The sequence below is a fragment of the Rhopalosiphum padi genome, chromosome 2 (assembly GCF_020882245.1).
Source record: "Rhopalosiphum padi isolate XX-2018 chromosome 2, ASM2088224v1, whole genome shotgun sequence".
NCBI classification, from domain to species: domain Eukaryota; kingdom Metazoa; phylum Arthropoda; class Insecta; order Hemiptera; family Aphididae; genus Rhopalosiphum; species Rhopalosiphum padi.
In genome coordinates this window covers 1051056-1076854 of record NC_083598.1, presented here as the reverse complement: position 1 = coordinate 1076854, position 25799 = coordinate 1051056, and the positions used below count along the sequence as shown (strand labels likewise).

The following is a 25799-nucleotide window of genomic DNA, read 5'->3' as shown; positions in this document are numbered from 1 at the left end:
TATTTCTATTTTTTTACTATATGTTATTTATCAGAAAATAGTATTTAAAACTAAAACGAAACGTTTATTGTTGTAACAATAAAAAAGGTATAGAATTTTATCAGCTCCAACCTGTCTCTCATTTTCAGAACCAGGAGCCAAGGGGGAAGATCGAACATATTATATATAGTTACCAAAATAAAACTCGTGTATTTTCTTATAATTGCTATGTAATAATATCCAATTATCTTCTTAAATTTATATACTATCTATTATAAAAATACAAATCAGGCAATTAAAATAATTTCATTATAATTCACGATCTTAAGAAATATTTCAGACTTCAAACACTACGTATTATAATGTATTCTACATATTATACGCATCTAAACTAAAATCGTCTAGTCGTGTTTATTATTAATAATTACAATATTTACAATATAATATTTTATTACCATAAATAGTTTGTAATAAGTAATGACTAATAAGTGTACGGCGTACGAGCTGCGCGTTATTGAAATTCGAAACGACGAGTAGCGCATTTATATTACGTACGCTTTATGACGAGAAGCGAAACTTTTAGAACGATATTATTATTATTATGTGCCGCCTGTCATACGAACGTAATTGACTGTGTGTTTCTATTTCAGAGGCGCCAAAACCTATAATTGAAGATAAAAAGCCCATTAATAAAGATATGTTTTAAAAGCCTATTTTTAAGCGAACCGTACAAGTGGATTTTTTGGCGCCTAATTTTACAATTTAAACACTTCACTCTGTACAATGGTATGTCTACGGCCGAATAAACTATTTTCGATTTCATTTTTAAATATTATAACCTATTCCACGAGATCGCTATATTATTACGTATCGCGTATTGAGGATTTTTCATATTAAAAGCGATCCAGAATCGTTTATCGTTTTGAATAATGTTATACTATTAATTATTATACACTCACGAGAATTTCACACAATTTAAATAATAATAATATATTATATTATTTTATTCGTACGTTATTACGCGTTGTGTAGACTATTTCGAAACCAGAAAATATTATTATATTTCAAGCCAGATATATTATTAGATAAGACGCATAAACTAAGGGTCGTACACTTCAGAAATATCTATACTAACTGTATTAGAATTTTTTTCATAAATATTATTATAAATTAAAATTTATTAAGTATAAACATTTAAAATTAAAATTAAATATAATTGTTTTGCAATAAATGCAATCATATTTTTTGAGAATAATATAATATCCTATATACTATTATTTAACATTTATTATTTGAATGCTTATAATAGGAGAGAAGTCAAAGGGGACTAATCTGTGGGTCTTTGTGTTCTACGCTATTTTCACGAACTCTAAAAATTAACATGAATTATATCACTGCGGTTATTATTTTATACAATACAGTTTGAACATTACTAAAATTCGTTTTTCATTTTCGCTCAGGTAAAGTACCTAAATAGGTATATTATACGTATTACTAGATTATGAATTTATGATATATATTAATATAAACACATATTGTTGGAATACATTTTAATACAATATGCACTTTCCATATCAATATGTTCACTATCCACTGAACATACATATTCATCATATACAGTGGCAAAATAATATAGGTTTCAGTTAATGAACAGCATTTCTTACAATTTTTTTTGCATTGAAAATTATTAGATTACTTATTTCGACAATTAATAATGGTTTGACGAAAACAATACTGCATATATTATGGTAATATGATACTACATAATATATTATATTATAGTTAGTGAATAGTGATACAATTTAATAGCAAATTTAAATAATGAACTAACTATAAAAAAAATACAATTTAGACAATATAATATAGTTATAATATATAAACAAATATTATGATTGTTGATAGTTGATTAATAAATTTATGGGTAATATAATCAAGGAGAGATAGTGCATTTGGTAAGAAGTGTAATTAAAACTGTCGATAAGAAACAAATTAGCGAGTTGATATAGTAGTATTAAAGTCTGAACGAATTGGAATAAGACATTAGAACTATAGACACAGTCAAATAATCATTATAAAATGTTGTTCTTAGTTGCATCTGCATATGATTTGTTTTTGTAGTAGTGTCTGTAGGTATTCAATATGCGGTATTTTTTTTTTTTATTAAAAAATGAGATAGGTATTTGTCATTATATATTGTGTGCATTACCCGTACATGTTATATTATAATAAATATATGAGATGTGACAGGATTTCGTGATTCACAAACGAGTATTCGCTTATATGTATATGCATTATAATAGCTATACTATTTGTCTTGTACTGCATATATTGACGCAACGCAATTTATTATAATACATAAATATGCACAGTGACTTGTAACTATTTGTAGTTAATGTTTTAATATTAAAAAAAAACCACCTGTATAAGGTAGAACGCAGACTTATTTACAGGCGCATAAAGCCTCGAGTACAAAACGTTCGGATATCGGATGGTAATGTAATAAGAGCGTAGTTCACACAAATACGTAGGTGTAATATTATCGCCAATTATAGTAAGTATATAGTATTATTGTAGGAGGTATTTGTGTAGAATATAATGTACAGGTTGTCGAAAACGAAAATCAATTTGTTAAAAACCTAATAGACAACTCGACATTAAAAACGAAAAAAGATTCGCGAAATCTTGAAACTCAAGATGCTAACAAGATACGCCTCGTTAACGCAATTTGCAATGGATATTTACCACTTACCATTTAGTATTTGCATATTTGTATAATACATATTTCGGAATAAACGCTTTATACAATCATACGTAAATATCAAATACTAATAATGATATCATAACAATTTGCAATAACGAGTGTCGACACGATGAGGTTTAGGACTAATAAATTCGGTACTGGTAGATTAAATTTTGAAACGACTATTGTCAATTGTTGAGGAATGGCGCAAGAAATTTATATTTTCGAGAGTAGAGAAAAAACATAAACACCCAATTGTAATATACAGTCTCACGGTTGAGAATAAGTAAACTTGTTGAGTTTGAAACTAAACAGCGTAAATACAATAACTAGGTAATAATATCGTATATCCACGTTGCACACTCGACGGATAATATGTATTATTATATTAAAAAAAAAATAAAAAAATAAAAAATATAAAAAATAAAAGGGTAGTTGTTATTTGCTAATTATGTTATTGCTGAGCCTGCTCGTAATAAATTGTAGAGTTTACAGACCTAAAGTGTAGTTGACGTAATTATCAATTGAATCGAAACAATGGAATCGAGTGAATAATACAAATTAAAAAAAACGCAATTCAAAAGAAATTAGTGCTTGCATGTGCAATGTGCATGTATTATAAACCAAGTGATAAATTTTACTGACTAAAATAATTTTTTTAATTAATTTCAGTGGTTAAAAAAGAAAAATTATACTTCTTAATTTACAGTATAAATTCAAAAATAAAGCATTTATAATACCTACATCACGTTTGTAGTGTTTTGAAAAAAGTAAATAAAATTTGTATAGGTACCAATTTTAATTGTATAGTATCATAAATTTAAAGGATTCAAGTAAAATTTACTTCCATACATATGTTGTGATCTACGGTACTCATATAAATTATAGAGCATAGACAGTTAAATGCATTATTCCGTATATACAGTATATATTATAGCCTATATGTATGTACTACATACCTATATTATAATAATAAAAAGTTACATTTTGGTGGATAATAATAATAAATTAATTACGTACAATTATTTTGAAAAAAAATCAAACACTTGAAAAATTCCGTCTTATTGACAAAATACATCTATAAATATTTATACGTCTTAATAATATATGTGTGCATGTATACATTATAGGGATTAGAGAGAAACAGTATATAGGTACATTTACCAATTCGAGCTGCTCGCGCATTCGTCTGAAACCTAAACATTAACTACATATTGTTTATATACCTATTGTTACAAATATAATAAGTATCTACTACTGACAAACTGCTATTGTATTAAAACTTACCTTAAAGTTTATATTATTTACTATTATAAATTACCTATTTATTATAATATTTATTTGCACGCATAGACGGTGACTTAATCACGTCATCACGATTTTCTTTTCACGTAGATCACGTTTAATTGTCATTTATTATAATAATACTTTTAACCAATTACAAGTAGTGTCTTCCACTAAAGAATAATAATACCTACTAAAAAATAAAGAAAAAATATCTCATAGGTACAAAAATATATTTAAGTTTTTGTTTCCAACTTCATTATTCCTTAAGATTGTTAAAAAGACGTCATACCTGTATATGTTATATTCGCCTTGCTAACCCACAGCATAGCCAATTTGTGTTAATACAGCTAAATAAAACATTATAAGTTTGAACTGATACAAACGGAATTTTCATAGGTCCTATCTCCTACATACATCTACTATGTAATATACGCCCCTAAATTATCATTATAAATATCACGCAATAGAACTAATAGAAGTCTATAAATATATTTTAGGAATTTAGGATGTAACATGTAATTAGATGTGCACCAAGCGACTTCCAAAACTTCGTAAAGATGGTACATTATTATTTAAATCATTAGTTTTAAATTATCAATAATATTTTTACCAAAATAAGATATATCATATATTATGCAAGTATATACAAATATACATAAACTTATATGTATTATGTACTTTAATACTTAAACACAGATAATGATAAAATTGTCAAATTAGTATTAAATAAAAAAAATGTATTTAATATGATAATTAAAAAAAAATCAAGAAGTTGAGTAATAATAATTATTGTTGTTATTTATTGGGTTTTTTCAAAATGTATTATCATCCTTCCTTCCCTTCAGACCGAAATACAGATACGCCACTAGTATGTATTTATTTATTTATTTATTTATTTATAAATTACAGGACCGAACCGATTATAAATAAATAGTAACAATTACCAAAATGAAATACTTATTATCATAAAACAAGAACATTTGTCAAGCGTATTTAAAAAAAAATCAAAATAAATATATATTATAAAGGCGAATGCAGTATAGGGGTATTCAGGTTTTACGTTCATTATCATACTATCACAACATAATATAGTAAGTGAATTATTACAGTATTAGATTGAAAAGTAAATACAATAAGTACATACCTATGTTGGAAAATATATTGAATAAATGGTTGTGGCTCACTAGTCACCGTGTATTATATGATATTAATATATTATACTATAAAAAATCAACAATACAACCAGCAGAGGGCTATATATTATTATAGTAAGTGCTTCATTCACGAATTTACGATAGTGGTGGCTGCGTAATGATTTCTATATTAATAATGTATAATAATATAATATAATATATAATATTACGCTTAACACAGTCAACAGCCAATTGCTATATTATATTATTATTAGGTATATCGTTATTGTGGTATTCGATTCTGATCGTTCCAAATGTTTCTATATCATATTATATATTATACATATTATAATAACATTATTCGTATCGACCGGCACGATCTCGATAATTGGCCACCCACCCACGCGCACAACGGCAAACATTGTCGTGGGGCTGATGTGTATAGCCGTATAGGTATATTATTATACAGGTCGAAAAGCTAGTTTTTTTTAAGAATAGTTTTGCTGGGAAAAGGGTGGGGGGTTGTCACCGAGTACGCGCGACGATGTTGTGTACGAAAACGTTTATGTAGGTTTATAAATTATATTATGTAAGCACATGCAGCACGGATTACAAGTCCATGTGGCCCGTGGTAAACCGTAAACACACAACTCTGTTGTTGGTGGTAATAAAATCTTATTAATCTATGTAGGTACTTAACAAATAGCAATATGATAATTGATAACATATTATAATTTGCTTACATACGTCGCGTAAGATACAACAACTCACACATTTTATCTGAGAACAATTAATATATAACGTAGGTACACGATAATATTAGAATAATAAAATTATATACTGATGTCTGATTCGTGTATAGTTAATTGTTAGAAATATATTAGCTCAGACATAACAGCATCAAAAAATAATTTTGGCTGCAAACCAAATGACCAAAACTGTGTTAGAGATGTTTTGGTTTAAAGCAATTTGTTTTTGAAAAATACACACTATAGTGGCAATGCAGCTCGAATAATATAGGTAAGCCTATAAATATGTATGATACATTGATACTACATTATTATATATAGTTATTATTTATAATAATAAACAATTAAGGTGATTTTTATAAAGGTTTTCACTCCTTTTTTTAAAAGTATTAATGTTTTTGGTATAAATATCTTTTTATATATAATTTAGCCATTATAAAATAAAAAAAAAATTAAATAATATTTCAAGTATTTACTTTTTAGAATGACGGCACACATTTTTAATTTTATATTTCATAGCGAAATAGTTTTCTGACAATGTTATTTAATAATAAACTGGTTTCAAAGTTTTTTTGTTTATAATTACTAATAACTAATAATATAATGTATACATATATATATACCTATATTATATACATATTTAAAGCTCATATGAGCTGAATGGCTCGGCACTTGGAGATGGGAAAACCACAAAATAATATTCTTCTTTACTAAAAAATGTTATTTTGTAATGAAATCAAGTTAATTAAAAAAAAAATATTAACATTCAATTTTTTTGAGAAAATGATTGTTCACCTTTAAAATATTCATCTCGTATGTATTAATGCAATATATAATTATTAATTATATACGTTTTAACAATATTATGTCATAATAATTTGTATTTAATATTGCTTGCATGTCGATTGTGCAATCGATTTTGATCGGGCATAATACAATGGGCGGCGGACGCATTTCAACCTGTACGATGACAATAATATGATTATTATTACCGCTTTTATTGTATTATCGGCAGCTACCATGCGTAATATATATTATTATATACAATATTTATTTATTTGTGTGTCTATGTGTTTCAACGGACGACCGGAAATTAACGCAATGCTAGTTTTCCAACCCCCAAAACGTGAATCGTGTTTAAAATTAAGGTATACACTATACAGTATACACCGACACATATATTGGACGCATACGTGTACCGTTGGAACATCCGGTTGGTACCTGCACGGCTGCACAGAAGATTCATCTAGATAAGCATAATAAAGTCATCGAAGAAAATGTGATTTTAAAATAATATATATTATATTTCAGTGGCGAATTCTCCGAGCATGATAAGCATACTTAAAACATATATAGTAATACAAATACAAAAATTGTTTAATCATCATTCATAATTAATATATTACATATATTTAATATAAAATTATAACATCTCACAAAAATGTCATCTTTTTCTGTGCTTACAAGTCTGTAACTTTGTTATGATTTTACATTTTTAACGTAACTTTTACTGACAAAGTATGCAATAACTATGTGCGCAAGCTACACAATGCTTTATAGTTTATATTGCTGTGAAATGCCAGCTATTCTGAAAACCCATTCCACTATTATAGCAGCGGTGGAACTAACCACCCAGGGCATACTCATTAATTTTGTCAATGATTAGTATTATTTTTATTCGAGTGTATGATAATTTTATTTCGTTTTGGTTTGTTTTACTATTTTTAATACTATTTAGTACTTACTATAAGTATATTATTTTAAATTATAAAAATAATTGATTTTATTTATAAATGAAAAAATATGAAGGTATTGAAGGTAATTTATTCTAACTCGATTAATATAACTATTATAGCAGTATTGTAATAAATAAAAACTAATTCGTGTGTTATTAATTATTTATAAATAAAATAGAATTCAGTAATACATTAAATATTGGACTAGATGTACAGTACTATAATACATTATGATAAATGAGCATGCCTATACCTCAGAATCAGCATTCATCACTATATATATTTATATATATTAGATATATACTTACATATTAATTTTTTAAGAAATATGATTTTAAATATAATATAATACAGGGTGTTTTATATTTTTAAGTTTGGAAACGATCATAAGACTAATTGAGATTGATAAACAATAATATAATTTATGAAGTTATTAAATATTTTACATTATAAATGTACATCAGTATTATATGTTATTGCTCCATGTAGCCATTTTGTAGGTATTAAAATATACATATTGCATACAGTAATTAAGTTTCTAAATTTTTTGAACTCCCGGTATAGTCACTGATTGCTCTTTTTAAAGTAAAAAATTAATCTGATTATCGTCTACACGGAATACCTACTGTCATTCTTTTAATATCGATCCATTCTAAGTGTGAAAATTTGTTTTGTTGTGTTTGTGATTTAACCTATAGTAATTTAACTTCAAAACAATACGTTAATACGCAAAGTTGCGCTCTTAAACGCGAATTGAAATTAATTTATTTTTAAAATATTATACAACTGACGCACGTGTATATGCAATAACACATTTAACAATAATCTATGCGCTGAGAACTACATATTCGACATGGTTATAAACGAAAACCTATTACATTCATCCTACGTTGAGTCAATTTGCGTCATGAAAAAAAAAATGTAAAAGATCCTAATGGATATTTTATAACCTTTTACAGTTAACATTAATAATTGTTTTAGATTAAAAAATTTTAGTGTGAACAACTAAAACGATAACATTACTATGGAACCTTCATTATTCATTAGTTTTATATTTTTAACAAATACGCTTGAAAACATAATAATTTATAGCCTGATATAAAATCAAGGAACATAAATTATTTATTATTATTGTAATATTTTTTTCATTAAAATATTAAATAAATCATTTTCATTAAGTTATTAAAATTTTATTACACGTAGATTTATAAACAACTTTGATATGCCTATCGTGTTTAAATTTAAAGTTTCGAAATTATTTATTTTATAAATGTTTTGTTTTTCTTAAGATGCTTTTTAGAAAATAATAACCTCTCACAGATATAATATTGTATTGAATTAACTATTAAACTCATGTTCGATAACTTGCTCATTAACTCTAAGAAATTGTTCATTCAAAATGTAGAAAAGTAGTAGATACTTTTACAAAAATAAGTAAACTTAAAAATTATAAAATTAAAGTCTAACTACAGTTGACCTTATATTATCCAAATTAATTGAGATCGTACCTAGTTCGAATAAGTGAACATTTGAATACTAGGAACTTTTAAAAAATTGTGAAAGTATGCAATTTTATATTTAATATGTATACTATTATATATATATTACATTATTGTTTATGAAAAATTATCATAGGTTACATATTGTATACACACACACATATATATTTATCGATTTATCATACATTCATATTACATGTAAATAATATATGTACTAATAATAAATCGTGACAACAATAATAAAATCGGTATATCGGCCATTACGTTCGAACACGTATGTAATGGCGTTCGGATAGTACAGGAGAGGGTTCGTTTAACAGAGATTTGGATAATTGAGGATTTACTGTACTAAATTATTCATCTTTCTACAGTATGGATAATGATAAATTATTTATATATTTTTTTAATTCCTTTGCGATTTTGATAAATCGATGTTATTGCTTTTGGTATTTATTTTGTTTATTCAAGTAATCTCACGCATTACGATACATATCATTAAATGTATTTACATTTTTATCAGAAGATGCTATTTTAAATAAATATATATTTGTTTAACTTGTTTATACATTTTTTAGGTCTGGTTACCATCTATGAAATTTTGAGTAACTATATTAACTAGTAATTGTTTATTTTAAATAAAAAAACATCCATCCATGATAAATATTTACTCTGATGAGCGAATACACCTATTTTCACTGCGATGTTGCAGTAATCGTCAACTTTTACCACCAAAACTCTCGATATGTGTACATAGATCTAAGCTACGGGTTAAGTCATTTTTATGACTCATCTGCAGTCATCACTATAAACAGCCTGAACAATATTACTCATAATTCGGACAAGCCTTATACAACATTTAAGCCAATCAATCACTATATTTTATATGTAATATACCAAAATTCTATGACTGCTGAATGAATATATATATATATATATATACTAATTATAGAATATTTTTTAATAATAAAAATAATATTATACGCATTATAAATATTGTAAGCCTATGTTTGATATTATAGCTTTTCATTTACAGATGATTTCTATGTAAGATATTAGCAGAAAAATGTTGTTAAGTTCAATATAATATTAAAATATTCATAAAATATTAAATTAATCTAATTAACGTTCATCATATATTACAACTTACAATAGAGTTATGAATTAATTGGATATTATACTGAATATGTATACTTAATGATATTATTATTAACATAATAATATTAATATATTATAATATATAAAATAAAATAATTTAAATACTAAATTTATAAAAAAAAATATTGGATAATATTAATATAATTCTTAATAATTAGAAAAATGAATTTATCCTTATTATTTTACCTTGATCAGCGGATTTATATCATCCTTTAACTTCTTCAACCACCTTATGAAGATCACGAACCACACACATAACATGGATAAGTATTGTGCATTATTATAGTACATTAATTGTTGTAGTCAATTTTACACTACAAGACTAGCATCAGTTAAAAACAATTAAAACACACTAGACCGAGTATCTGACGGTATTCGGAAAAATACCAATATAATTTTATCTAACGGAAATCATATAAAAATACACAGAAATAATTTAGCAGCATGTGTACATTTACAATGACAAGGCGGCCGCACAACAGTCTAGAACGAATTTTTTCGAGATATGAATATATGATCATATAAAACCGGGACATCAATAGAAATTCCCCAATTTTTCACAAAAAGGACTACAATTTTTTCTGAACTCATATAATATAAGTATGATATTAGTTTGTTATTTAGGTACTCTGCAATAATATCAAGTTATAGAAAAAAATATGCAAGTGTATTAGTCTCGTGCCCTGATGGTGTTATCAAGTTATTATTATTAAGTAATTAAACGATATTAAATGGTAATCAGACACCAGTTTTCAAGGTACTTATTATTTACATTTAATATGAAATCAAACGAATCTTACGATAGTATAATATTATACTACAGTACAGTATAATACATGGATATTAATTTAAGAAAATATTAAATAAACATAAATTAAAAACTATAAAAGAAATTCAGTTATAATATTATATATTATACATAACTACATAAGTAGGTACATTAAACAGAGTGATCCAACATTTTAGGTTTATACTCTAGTTAAGTTTGTTAGATTACTGCTATTATAGAATTATACACTACGAAATTTAGTATTAAAATATCATAGACCACAACTATCACTATTTGTCGACAATTGTTTGTGTCAATAAAGCATTGAAATTATCACACCATCAAATACCAAGAAGCAATATTTTAAAACACATATTTAAGTTAACTTTAATTATTATTAATTTTGGTCAATCTTAAAACATATAAGGTATAAACATAATATTTATTAAATATTTTTAATTAGTGGTCAAAATGTGTAATAATGTGTGTTTTGACTTTTCACTGCGAAGATGTTCCGCAATAATAATATTATGTTTTATATTTTTATAACTGTATTGTTTCTAAAATTATGTATTCTCAGTTTAAAACTTTTTTATTTAATATAAATACATATTATTTTTTTTTATCTACATTTAAGTTTTGATTTCTTTAAAAGTGAATACGAAAAAAAAAATATAATAAATCAATAATTAAACTTACCATTGTATATATATCTTATCCCTAGGATCAATTCCTTTGCACTCATATTCCCTAAACTTCACATACATAACTAAACATACTTATAAATTTCAATAAACAAATCAACAAAATTAAATAAAACACGCAGGCATAAATACGTTACAATATCGAAAGTCCAACTCGTATAACTATTTAGCCATAAAGAAGGTACCATGTGTATGCGGCATCGAATATAATTCTATTTTAATAGTTTATTTTGTTGATAATAATTCAATTCTTAAATTAAGTAGGTATACACAACAATATAATATTAATACGCCTATAACAGCAAACATGATTACGTAATAATACGGAAATCACTATATTTTCAAAATTCACAATTTACCTAATGTATATTGATTATATTTAATCGTGGCGAAGAGTTTTACCTATTTAAACTATTTTAATATTTGAAATCATTAAAAATAATAATTAACGAATTTGTTTGTGAAAATATTATTATTATATAAATATAATCCAGTGGAATGTTTTAATAAAAATGAAGTAATAAACAGTTATTAATTATTATACTATTCATCAAATAATACATTTTAAAATAAATAGTAAATACAAAGTATTTTATTATTTATTAAAATTTAAAATAATATATATTATGATTGTATAATATATATTTAATATTCTAAAACAGTGTTAATGATATAAATATCGTTTCTTATTCTGCACTTGAAAATATTGAAAATTTTCTAGTTATTGGCTGGTTTTGTTAGGTTACACTTTTAGACATACAAATTATAAACAGAATTGAATAGTTATTTACAGTCAAAACAATAACGAATTGAAGTTGCCTTAAACGGTTTTGTATATGCAATACGAGTTGACGAATTGTATAGATATTTGTATGCTTTCGTTATAACAACATTTCACTGGTTTAAAAAAGTAATCGGTTTAAAAACCGAGACAATACGAAGGTCATTTAATCTTAATTAAAATATTAATTAGATGCGTGTATTACTTTGAAAAAGCATTGAATGAAATGTAGGAATTCTGAGTAGGAAGTACTTTCTAATATAATAGTATTAATGAGTAATGACTTTATTGAGATTGAATATCATAATAAAAAAATTATAATATTATATTATGTAGGTACTAACGTGTCCTCGTTCGATGTGTTTAATCTATTTTTGACTATTTAAGATTATATCCTTGCATTGAAAAGCGAAAAAAAAATATGTTTCATAATCAAATACTAACAAGTCTACTTATGACTGGTTACCCGTGAAGTACACTAAATTCAATAACAAAGATTCACAAATTATAAAAACTAAAATGTAATAATTATATAATAAAAGTTGTGTTATATTTTGAAAGGTATAGTTAATAAGTTTAAATCATTTCTTTAGAATGTAAAATCGTCTTTGTTTAATATACTTTAATGTGTTTATGTAGCTTACATACTTAATATAATATTTAAAACTTAATTTTATTATGTATCGTTATGTATAGTCGACAAAACTTAAAAATTATTTGAACGTAACGTTTTGTATGTTATTTTTTTTTTTTTACTTATATTTTATAATCATTTATGAATTATGTGTTATCTATTGCTACATTTAATCTAAAAAAACCAATATTGGAAATATTATAAATTATGTTAAGATTTGATATTTATCGGTGATGTGGACCATACACAATAATATTGTGGTTATTTGCATTTTTAGAGCTACTACATAGATGTGTTCGGCTCATTATGCTCATTATGATGAAAATCTTATTCTAATCAAAAATGATAATAATGTTAACGCCGATGAGAATTGTGATTTATGGTATATAATAATATTATTGAAATATTTGTATCACTATTATTAATTTATTAATTTAAGTTCTATTGCAAACATAATAAATTGTGTACCATTTTTAATGAAATAGCTGTATTAAGCTTATTTTTTAATACAAATTTAAATATATCTATATGCTCAATACTTAATACAATATAAATTTGCATATTGAAAATGTAAATATTACTTACTTGTCTGCTTCATTTACCAATTTTTTAATCGCCAAATAGTTATTAACGCCAGGTAATTGTAACATTTTTATACAGAGTTCTGGTTCCCATTTGGAAAGATTTACACCATTCCTCATATCGGCCAACAGCTTTGACCCACTGAGCCGATTTTTCTCATTGTTATTTGCCGTGGTGTTGTTAGTCTTCACATGATTTGCTAATCTCGTCCAGTGGTTATGTGTAGTCATGTTTAATCTTAAAAATAATTTGTAAACATTTAGTTATTAATATTTAATATACATTTTTACTATGTTAATTATTTAATGATAAATTTTTATTTATCATAATCACAACTATAATTGTTAAATTTAGCTAGAACTTGGAATACATTTATTATTATCCTATATTTACTTACTAGTTTACTACTATATTGTAAACATAAGCATTTTTAAATGCTTCTCTTATTTCGAAATAAAAATACGTGACTGTGAAATCGATTTTATCAAATATACACATCTATAATAATAAAGAAATCAATGCCAGGTTGCTAAAATAAATTAACAAATTTACTGTTCATTAAAAATATATACAATGAACCCAGCGTTGTAATGTCACTATTTAATGTTTAAGGGACTGTTAAATATTTACGATCGATATGATGACTCGTATAAATGATAAATTTTATGAATTTTAATCTATACTATACATTTGTGGCATAACTATATAAGTACAAGAGCGGCAATATAGATGTAATATTCACGATAAAATACTTTTTTATTATCCCATTTCCAAAGTAAAATATGATGAAACAAAAATGTATCTTGTTATTTAAAAAATCAAAAAACTTAAAAATAATACAAAATAGTAGAAAATATAATTTTTTTTAATAATATTGTTTTATAATAACTTCAAATCATCTAAAAATATTTTAAAACATTTTGATAATTTTGAAGATAATGAGTGTTTATTGTTGAAATAATCATCATCTACCCTGTAGGTATAAATACCAAATTGATATCTATAATACTTAAACAACAAAAAAATGTGTTAATTTTAATGACTCACCGCAATGAACGGCGTTCCTCACTAAAATGGAAAATTTAGCTGTTTACCGCCAAATCATCTATACCACTGCCAAGTATGTTGTACATTTAATTTTAAATAAAATTTTTTGTATATACACATTATTTTTTCGGCGGACTTGTTTTATTAATTATTATATGAAATATAAATAACCACGGTATTTCAATAATTCATATACATGTCTCTTAATACGGACATTAATAATTGGACACGAACGCAAAAAAGGAAATTTTAAATTATATTGACAATAATATTAATAAATTTCATTTTTGATAGTTAAGCGTAAATCGTAGATTAAAAGATCAAAAGTAGGTATATTTTTTTACGATATAATTTAAGATTATTTAATTAATGGAACGAATTAACATATAGGTATAGACAAAACTTAAAAATATAAAACTATTCTAAGCTGCAATATTGTACACATGTATAGTACATGTAGACATCAAACGCTGTCTGTACCTTTATACGTCATATCGTTTGTGTGAAAAAAATTAAAATGAATTCGCTCTGTAAAAAAATATAACGAGCACATAATATAATATACGCATATAGTGGCGACGATGACGTAATGACAAGTGGCTGTTGATAAATGTGTGGGTATATATGAAATAAAAAGCAATTTAAAGAAAAAAAATAACGTTTCAACAAGTCCACGCTATAAAATTATTTTCGCGTTTATATGGTCACAATTATTGACGAGCGTACAAAGAGACTTCGACGACGAGACGCGCGATGCTTATCATTGTATTACATCGTGTGGCACTAAAGCTGTCGTCCTAATTGTTTGTTAAATTTTTTTCTACTTGAATTGGAGGCCGAACAACAATCGTGTATATAACACCCCACGTGAAGTCTGTTTTGTTCAATCGTTTAGATAATATTATACATGACAACACAGTAATTATTGGTGTTCTTACGCCAACCAATAGCCATCATTATACATATTACATACATATATATTATAAATTATAATAAGCCTTCTTCGAGGCAGACGTGTTATGTACAATAGACTCAATAAACTAAATAATGTAGAGCGCAATGATAGATATATTATAGAGTCCATTACAATATCTACATGTCAGAGTTATGCGCAATGTACTAAAATTAAAATAACAATAAACGACGTTACTGAAAACATATAAACTATCATTATATATTTATAATACCTATAATAATATATATAATTATTTACTCAGTCTTCTTATCCGAAAATTTTTTAACACATTTTGTAAAACTTTGATTTAAATAATATTAATAACTATTATACTTATATAAACACTAAACTTATATAGGTAACCTTCCACATTTATATAATTATTATACCATTTATACCTAATATAATACAATTGTTGTGTTGTAAATTAGGTGAATTTATATTGATAAAAGTATATTACATTATCATAGGTAGGTACTATCGAGACCAAGTTAACTATAGATTTATGTACGTGTTCTCTTTATTTGCATTTCTGATGATATATCGGAATCAATCATTAAATGTGATTTTTCTAGAATATTAACTAGGTATTTAAAAGTATGGTTTGTTTTACATAATTTATTTGTCAATACTTAATTAATTATTATTTTGTTTATTTCTTCATAATTTGTATGCTATTGTTCCACCTTTCACACATTGTACTATGTATTTAAAAAAAAAGTTATGAATTGATAAATTCTACAACAGTAATATTATACTATTTATCAGAAATTTAGTATTTGTATTTTAAATTTTAATTGAAACAAGAAGGCCGTATTATCCAAAGAATATTATATTTTATAATGACTATATTTTGATTTATTGTAATTTATTTCTCAGATATTTTTTACAGTCACAGTGCAATATGTTTCAACATTTTTATAATATATGTATATAGGTAATTTATTTTCATAATAATTGATTAGGTATAAAATAATCACTATTCACTAGATATAGTGTCATCATAAGAATTTAAAGATACTTATAAAATTAAAGTGAAACATTTCTAGTTAAGACTATATTTGCTTACATGGGACTGCCAGTGTAATATTATTTTTTATAATTCATACCTAGTAGTACATAAGTATAGAATTATAACTCCATTATATTAATACCTATAGTACGATAGTAATAATAGTACGAATTGATTATCATTCTTAAACAATACTGTCTCCGTTAATTGCCTATACCTACTATAATACGCCTATTATAATATAACATTCGCATATTATATACATTAATAAGTACAAAATATGAATTCCTGAAGCATTGGGTCTCGTAAATATAATATATAATAGTGTGTGTGTGTGTGTGTGTACTTGCAAGCAATATTAAATGTCTCGCAAATATTTACATTGACTACAATCAGCTTTTACCTACTTAATAAAAAAAGGTCATATAACGGGACGTATTGTTCTTACTTTTTACAATCAAATAGAAATAACAAAAAATTGAATCTTAGTATACCAACTATATACCATACCTAAATAGTTAACATATAGTATACTACACTACTACCATACATATAACTACATTGAGTAAATAATATATACACGAATAATTCATGAGTCATTGGTAATATATTCGAACATAAATCGCATATTTTTCCTGTATTTGATACGCAATACTGCAATATCTACCAGCTACCAGTTATACTGGCATACTGCGTGTATAAACAAATTACATGAAACGTTTATCGTCATTTTCATTATTACTGATAAGATACATTTAGTTGATTTTATGGAAAATATTTAACAGTGTAGATTAATGATATACAATTTTCGGAAATAACATTTTTGAAAATTTCTAAGACAATTTGAACATGTTTAAAGTTGATAAGTAGACTTGTAAGATGCAATGAATATGTTACATTTTAATTCAATGATAAATTATACAGGATACGAATAACAACTCTTTGCAGAGAATGTCAGCTAGATGTTTCTATTTCTATAAAGTATCTTATATAACTATATAAGTTATAACTTATTGAAAAATAAATAATAAATTTATATTAATTTCATTAATCTATTAGAAATTTCTTTTACTATTGAACGGTAAAGTTGAATTAATTTTTTTCAAAAACAAATAAGTAATAATTAAGGTGCGGATTTGAAGGCAAATAACTTTTTTTAGTAATGATAGAAATATAATTCTTATATTTATAGTAGAACTTCGATTATCCGAACTAATTGGGGTCATACTTAGTTCAGAAAGTGAAAGTTCGGATACTGGGAACAGTGGGAACTAACTTTTTTCACATTTGAAGTGCTTTATTTTTTTTTTATACTATACCTTCAATTCCGAACCCTAATAATAACACTACCTAATACACTCAGAGAAAATATAGTTTTAATTTCTATGATTTTATTCCATTGATTTACTATTTTATTGTTTTCTTAAAATGTATGACAAATTTCATCATTTCAAAGATAATATATAATCAATTCAAAGATATTTATTTGGTCGACGCCTTGATTAACATGGTGCTCGAATTTTTTGCATTTTTTTTAAAAAAAAATCATTATATTGAAGAAAAATGTACTTTTATTTAGTACATTAAATCTTTAGTTTAAAGATATTAAGGTTATAATTTAAATGTGGTAGTATTATCTTATTACAATTAATATTTGTTTCTATTATATGATTTCTTACTATGAAAGAAATAATTTCTTTAAATTGCTTATAGTCATAATTAATTAAATGGAAAATTTATTATTTTTCAAGAATTATCAGCTTCATTAATTTAATGAAATCAATAACCTGAATATAATCAGTTGACTTCATTGGATTAAAATCATACCCTTTTTTCATTGATTTAACATACGTTTTTCATTAATTAAATGAAATTTTTCTCTGAGTGTAACAATTATAAACTTTTAAACCATTTAATAATTATTATAATATTTTCTCGTGAAGTAATGTTATGAACTTATAAGTCTGCTGTATATTAATATAAATACCTTAAAAAGCCTAAAATCAATTCAAATATTTTTAAATGTCATTATGTAAAAATATTCACACATATTCATAGGTATTATATATTTATATGTAATGGAAATAGTTGTATGTAACATTAATATTAATATATTTTTGAATTATAACGAAGTAAAATTGTTATTTCTCGTTTAAACTTCCAATTTCGTTGAAATTTAAACTTCAAACGCTTAAAAATAAATTGTGTCTGTGTTTTTTGATATGTTAAAAATGTGATGGTAAAAAATTATAAAGAATTGAGGAAGATAAAGATGTTTGATAAATAAACAATAATATTTTTGTCAACCTAAATCGAAAAAAAAAGATTTTAAATGTCTATAAAATTAGTTAAAATTTCACTTCTAAGAATCAACAATAGGTATAACAGAAACGGTTAAACATGTATAAGATACAAAATTCTTGAATTGATAAATAAATCTAATTATTCTAATTGAATGCCATATAAACATTATAAAATATATTTACTATAATACTATCTAGTATTGTAGTCTGTACGTATAATGCTATATTAAAATGTACCTACTTTAATATTAGAGAAAAATAGATATTGTACAAAATATATATACTCGTTTTTGTATTTGTACCAACCCTGCAGCATCATATACACAAATATTCAGTGTAAAATAATATACTGTAAATATTATTATTAAAAGTTAAGTTAAATAATTCGAAAATTCAAATTTATGTATTTAATCATTTTAATCTTTAATGATCTTATAAGATCTGAATACTCATTTATTTTGAGTATTTTGAGTTGACGAGTTGTGAAAATTTAAATTTGATAAAATTATTATAAAGTATTGGTTTTAACTATGTAAAATATTAAAATATATTAGTACAGAATTTTATTATAATAATAAATTAGTGCATAAAAATTGTAACGATAATTAGTAAATATTGGCTTACTTATGTAAATGCATGGTGTTGAATGACCAATATTTTGTCCTCCACATGATTGTATTGTCAAAAATATTTAAAACTTTTTACAGGGAATTAAAATAATTATTGAGGATGCACACTACATGTATAAACGCTTCATTATAAAATGTGTTATTTATAATTTATTTTATGATAATTATTGATTATGAAAAATGTAAAATTACTATAAGCACAAAACGCCATAATCATTTGTTTGAAAAAATAAATAAATAATTTTAAAATATAGATCAAGTTTATTCGTGAGTTGTAACTTTGTAAGCTATTCAATGTCAAACAAGTTTGAATTAATAAATAAATAATTATAACTTGTCATAAATGCCACAATGGTTTTAAATTATAGTACTTGACGTTTTACCATACCTACCTATTGATTATTATAAATTTGAATGTTACATTTTCTTAATCATAATAATAAATATTAAAGGAATAATTATAATATTATAGAAAGGTACTAAGTAGGTAAATGAATATTATGACATTTCTATAAAAATTTGCAGATAATAATATTATTTTCATCGACTTGTAGATTTATCAATAACTTGTTATTCTGTATTTTTTTTCCGAAATGATTATTATAATATTATTATTAGGTAGCATAATGTATAGAAAATGCAGTGTATTTTATAAAACTCATAATGGGAAGTGGGGATCGTGTATATTATTATTATGTAATATAATATATATTATATACATACAATGATGTTCAATAACAGATTAGACTGATAAAATGTAATCTATTATAAATATAAATAATCACTATAATATCCGATAATATGCCTTTTAGTATACATCGTTAAATAAATTAAATTTATTAGCTTTTGATTTTTGATTACATATTACAATATTATTTATTATGATCATAATGATTTTTGTCACTAATTATTATAATATTATATGATCCATATTTTCAATTATAAATATTATTGTATAAGGCTTCAATATTTTACAAACAATAAAACAACCTATAGTTATAGACGTTATAACTTATAGTATATATAATTATATATATTACTATATATCAAATTTTCACAATATAATATATAAAAGAAAACCACATATATCTATCTCATCACTTTTTTTTTTATAATTTAAATATAGTTAAAATCCTTTACGTGTAGATCATTTTATTTTAATTGATTTATTTTAAATTAGTCAATATTGAAATTAAAAAATAAAAATAATACAGCACAAAATTATAGTTTTATTCTAAATGTAAAGTAAACATTCGGTAAATATACTGTAAACATTGGATTCGTATAAGTTTAACTTGAGCAACATTTTTTTCTATATAATTTAATTAGTATAATATGGTACTGAAATGCGATTACTTTTAAAATTCTTTGAATTGGTATTAAAATATACCTATTAAGTTAAAATTTTAAACCTTCTTAAAATTTAATTTAAATTGCTAATTTTAAACCCTTTAAATAGAAGGTGGAGTGTACTCTTAAAGTTAAACATTCATTTTCTGGAAAAGTATTAACGTTCACTTTACACATTTTTGTTTTACATTACTTGAAAACATCTAATTTGAAAAATAATTATAAATTTAAATAATTTATTTTCTTTAATTGTTTAATTTTTTTTACTCATTTGAATGGTGGCATAATTTTTAATGTATTATTCCAAAATAGAATATTTTTTAATAATTCTTAATTCTATGATCAATAATAATGCCTAAATAAGATGTGTATAAATATTAAACACTGAAAAGTTCGTTCATTTTTTTTTTTTTATATTTTCAGTGCATCTCTGCAGATCGTGGAAGTTTATGTATCTTACTTATTTGTCGTTTCATCAAATAGTTAGTCTTTTTGTCTTCTAGTTCGAAAGTAGGTAAAAAAGACAGTAGGTAGTTAGGTATTAAAAACGAAGTTAGGGAAATTAGTATTATTCGTTACAATGCGCAAGTTGGAAAAAAACTTCAATTAGACTATTAGTATGAATGTAATTACTATATGTGTGTTTTTTGTGTCAGGACTCAGGAGCAGTAAAAATTCTTCGACCTACAACTTTATGGGTAGTTTTTAATAGAAAATTAGATTTAGTTACTACTATATAGAGTATAAAGGGTAATTCTCCAATATTTTACATAATAATATGATATGATATAATATGATAATATTAAAATTATTGTTGCTATATATAATGTTGTTTATAGACATTTAAAATAAAATGCATACACCATTGTTCCTAAGTTGTTCTTACAAGAATAAAATAAAAAAAAAATAGTGTAAATCCATATTAATCGAAGAAATTTGAAACATTTGACTATAACAATATTTATAACTATAATTTCCCATACAACATGACATTTTCAAAATATTTAGATTTTAAACTAGGTTTAAGGTATTTAAAGCCTTTTGAAATTGTTATTTTTTTTTTACAATTAACTGTTAATAAAAAAAACTGTGGGTTAGTTATTAAAAGAAATTGAAATTAAATACACAGTTCTTAATCAGCTGTTCTTTAAGAAACTTAAAAATATAAAAATACAAGTACACAATTTTTTTCTAAATGTCTGAAATTTGTAAAATACGAAAAATGACAATCACTCAGCGTGGTTGAAAAATAAATCAATTACCGTAAGGTGTAAGTATAGTGCTCTATCGATAACGCCGCGTAACTGCGTAAGTTGGTATCTATCTATTATAAATAGTGTAATCACAATTTTACATTTGGATATAACGTTGGAAATAAATTAAAATATATTATAATTATTATCACATAAAGATAAAACGGATCTAACGTGTTACGTGGCCATAAAACCGGTACGAATAAAGTGAAAAGTCGAATTGTGAGCATGTAATGTAACTTATATTTTATAGAAATATGTACTTGTTGGTGAATTATTTAATATTCAGGTAGATACTAGATAAAAGTACTTAAGTCACTAACTATTAAAAAACAGAAAATACTTATAAAATTATCTATCAATATTCCTGAACGTTCCCGTCATTTTTTTTTCTCGTGTACAGAATGGAGCACTGAAACGACCGATTTTCATAGGTAAATTATAAAATTAAAAAACGAATAAAAATGAATTATTATTTATTATAAATAATTATAAATAAATACATAACTTGACATTTATTTTTGAAAAATGCTATCCTTAAGATGATGGCCATCTCTTCTTAAGCACTCTTCTAGCCTACTTTGTATATTTTCCACAACGATGTATCCCTACCAAATGTGTAAGTACGATATCTTCTTTAATTTTATTTTTTAGTTTCTTAATACTTCGAGGTTTCATTTGTTTGATTTTACTTTTTAATACCCCCATAAAAATAAGTCATATGCTGATAAATCAAGTGATCGAGGTGGCCAATGAATATCGCCATTTTTGGAATTAATGAGATTTGCAATTTAGAAAATATGCAAGTAACTTGTACCTAGGCTAGAAGAGTGCTTAAGAAGAGATGGTCATAATCTTGAGAACAACATTTAAAAAAAATAATTGGCAAGTTTTGTACTTCATTATAATAAATAGTAATTAATTTTTTTATTTTTTTTTTATTTTATGATTTACCTTTGAAAATCGGCCGTTGTAGTGCACTACCATAATTAAAATGAATTATTCCACTTTTCACTTATATAAATTGTAATAATTGTGTATATTATACACCATGTCAATAATTTTTAAATTTTAATAATCAATATTTTTTTCAAATATAAAACTGACAAAAGAATAGCTGGTATCAATATTACACGTTACTGGATAGGTAATTTGAATTTTAAATTCTTATTATAGATTTAATAATTAATCGTTTAAAGAAGGTCGTGCTTCAATTATTAGACTTTTGAAACTTTTAAAATTCAATTTTAAATATACTAAGTACTTAATTAATGTTTCTATAATCTTTTTTTAAAATAAAAATAGAACATAATTATTTATAATTACCTTTTTTTAATTAAATGCTTCGTATTTGTACGATTTATGAATATTACAGATATACTTAGTAGCTGTTGGTATGACGCTACTACGTCTTGACATCGTGGGTTGAATAATTATAAATAATAAAATATAAAAACAGTAAAGAAACTACTCTAATATATATAAGTATATTATCACTTCATAATATCTTTTTATCGTCAACATTAAGTTATGTAAATCACAATTTTAAAAATTAAATACAAAAACGATCTGAGTAAAATCACTTAATAGTGCTGCACACTACACAGTGACGTAGATACTGTTTTACTAATATAATCGGATTGTTTTCGTAGAGCAGATGAAATAAGGAACTAATTTATTTTATTATGTTTTCTTCGAATCTGCATATCACCTACGTCCTACACACTATAATATAAGTGTAGGGAAAATTATACGTATCATTGCCTATGGGTATTTTTTTTTTTTTTATAAACATTGGTTCTGCAATGACCTATAAGTTTTGCACGTGGAAACTATAGAATTGCCGGGAAATCGCTGAAGGTGAAAAAAGGAGACTTATTTGAATCGCACTCCGTAACCTACTCAATATTTATTTGGTATTACCCAATAGGTCATTGCATTTCACCGATTGCGGTCGGACATGACGGTTTCGTTGGAAACGCAAACATTACCGAGGTCTAATGAATCAGTGTGTAGGTAGATATATATTATACATACAAACAGTTCATACTAATTTTTTAAATTATTATATTATTATTATTGTTTAATGACTTATATATTTTACTATAATAATATATTATATAGGTAGTAAGTACGTAGGTACGTATAATTAATATATAATAACCTAGAATTTTAGTTATATATAAAATATTTGTTTAGCTTAATTAATAGGTAATAATATAATAGAATATGTTTATACTAAATTTTAATATTTGCGCAAGTATTTTATTTTTGTAGGTACCTATCATTTATTGGATATAAGGCATAAGTTAAAACTTATGTCGTAGGTAGATGTCTATATAGTGTATTAACTTAAATTCGGAATATTACCCATATTAATTTATTCTATATTATAATTAATTGAGGAATTTGTAAATACATAACGGATACCTATTAAAATGATAGCTTCTTAAAATATAATATGTAACGACTAACGAAAAAAATGTTTACAATTAGTTAAGTGTAGTATTGTATACAATTAGTTATAGCTGTATAGGTATTCAAATTATATAGGTACCTAGGCATTTAATTTTGAATAAATATGTATAGTAAAGGGACTGGCACCAAAGCTCCAGCTAGATGTAGGTATATGTACAGTGGCGTGGCAAGCATATTTCAAACCCTAGTCCCTAAGTAAAGTATTTAAACAATGACCCACCAACTGTACCACTACAAAATAATATATAATCTAAAATGTAGTTTAGAATTTTCATAGGCCATCAAAAATTTAATATAAAAAAATATTATGTTAATTAACTAGGTATACTTTCATCCACCCAAATTTTAATTTTTAAGCTCAACATAAATTTCGAGGGCTAAGTAATATTGTATTAGACAAACGTCGTTCATCACGCCACTGCCTATGTAGGTACTAGGTACTTTACCTATTCTAAAATTCGAATGTTTATTTTTTTGTAATACTAGTAGGTAAGTAATGAAATATCAATTAATGGGATGTAATTGCTTATACATAGGTATTTAATTACAATTTGAATTCACTTACAGTTTTATAGACTTGAATATGGAAAAGTTTGACGTCTACACATAACACTTTCGTACACTAAATTCTTCGACGACACATTATACTTAAATGATATTGCTGTAGCAATGAGCACAAGTTGAGGTTCAATGACGATAGGTACCTATCTTGTCCGCAGCACCTGCACGCTCCCCAATATCCATTTGAACAACTAAAACCTTCAAGGTCTACTGGCGTATTAAATACCTACTCCGGCATATTTAATGGATTAAAATAAAACATAGTAAAACAATGTCAATTGATTAGGTACTGTTTACTCATTGAGAACTTAAGACATCCTTCAAATTAATCAGTTTTTTTTAAAATAAATAGTAGAATAAATACGAAATAATTAGTGCCCATAATATTGTTTACTTATGTAAAAAAAAGTTAGAATGAAATTACTAGATATTCAAGTAAAAAATTCATTTTTTTAGTTAAATC

General features: G+C 24.6%; 1 protein-coding gene across 4 annotated transcripts in view; it reads right to left on the bottom strand.

Annotated features, from left to right (window-relative positions):
- LOC132920783 (inverted formin-2-like) overlaps positions 1-25518 on the bottom strand; it is a 54143-nt gene extending 28625 nt beyond the window's left edge. For 2 of the 4 annotated variants that reach the window (XM_060983445.1, XM_060983446.1), the window contains exons 1-2: positions 19690-19751; positions 13752-13985 (exon numbers count right to left, since the gene is read on the bottom strand). In XM_060983445.1, coding sequence (XP_060839428.1) covers positions 13752-13985; positions 19690-19736 — 281 coding nt within the window. In that variant the 5' untranslated portion in view covers positions 19737-19751. Of the gene's footprint in view, positions 1-13751; positions 13986-14795; positions 14973-19689; positions 19752-25340 lie in introns of those variants that run through there. The other 2 variants (XM_060983447.1, XM_060983448.1) reach the window with 2 other exon arrangements.
- Between the last annotated feature and the right edge of the window lie 281 nt (positions 25519-25799).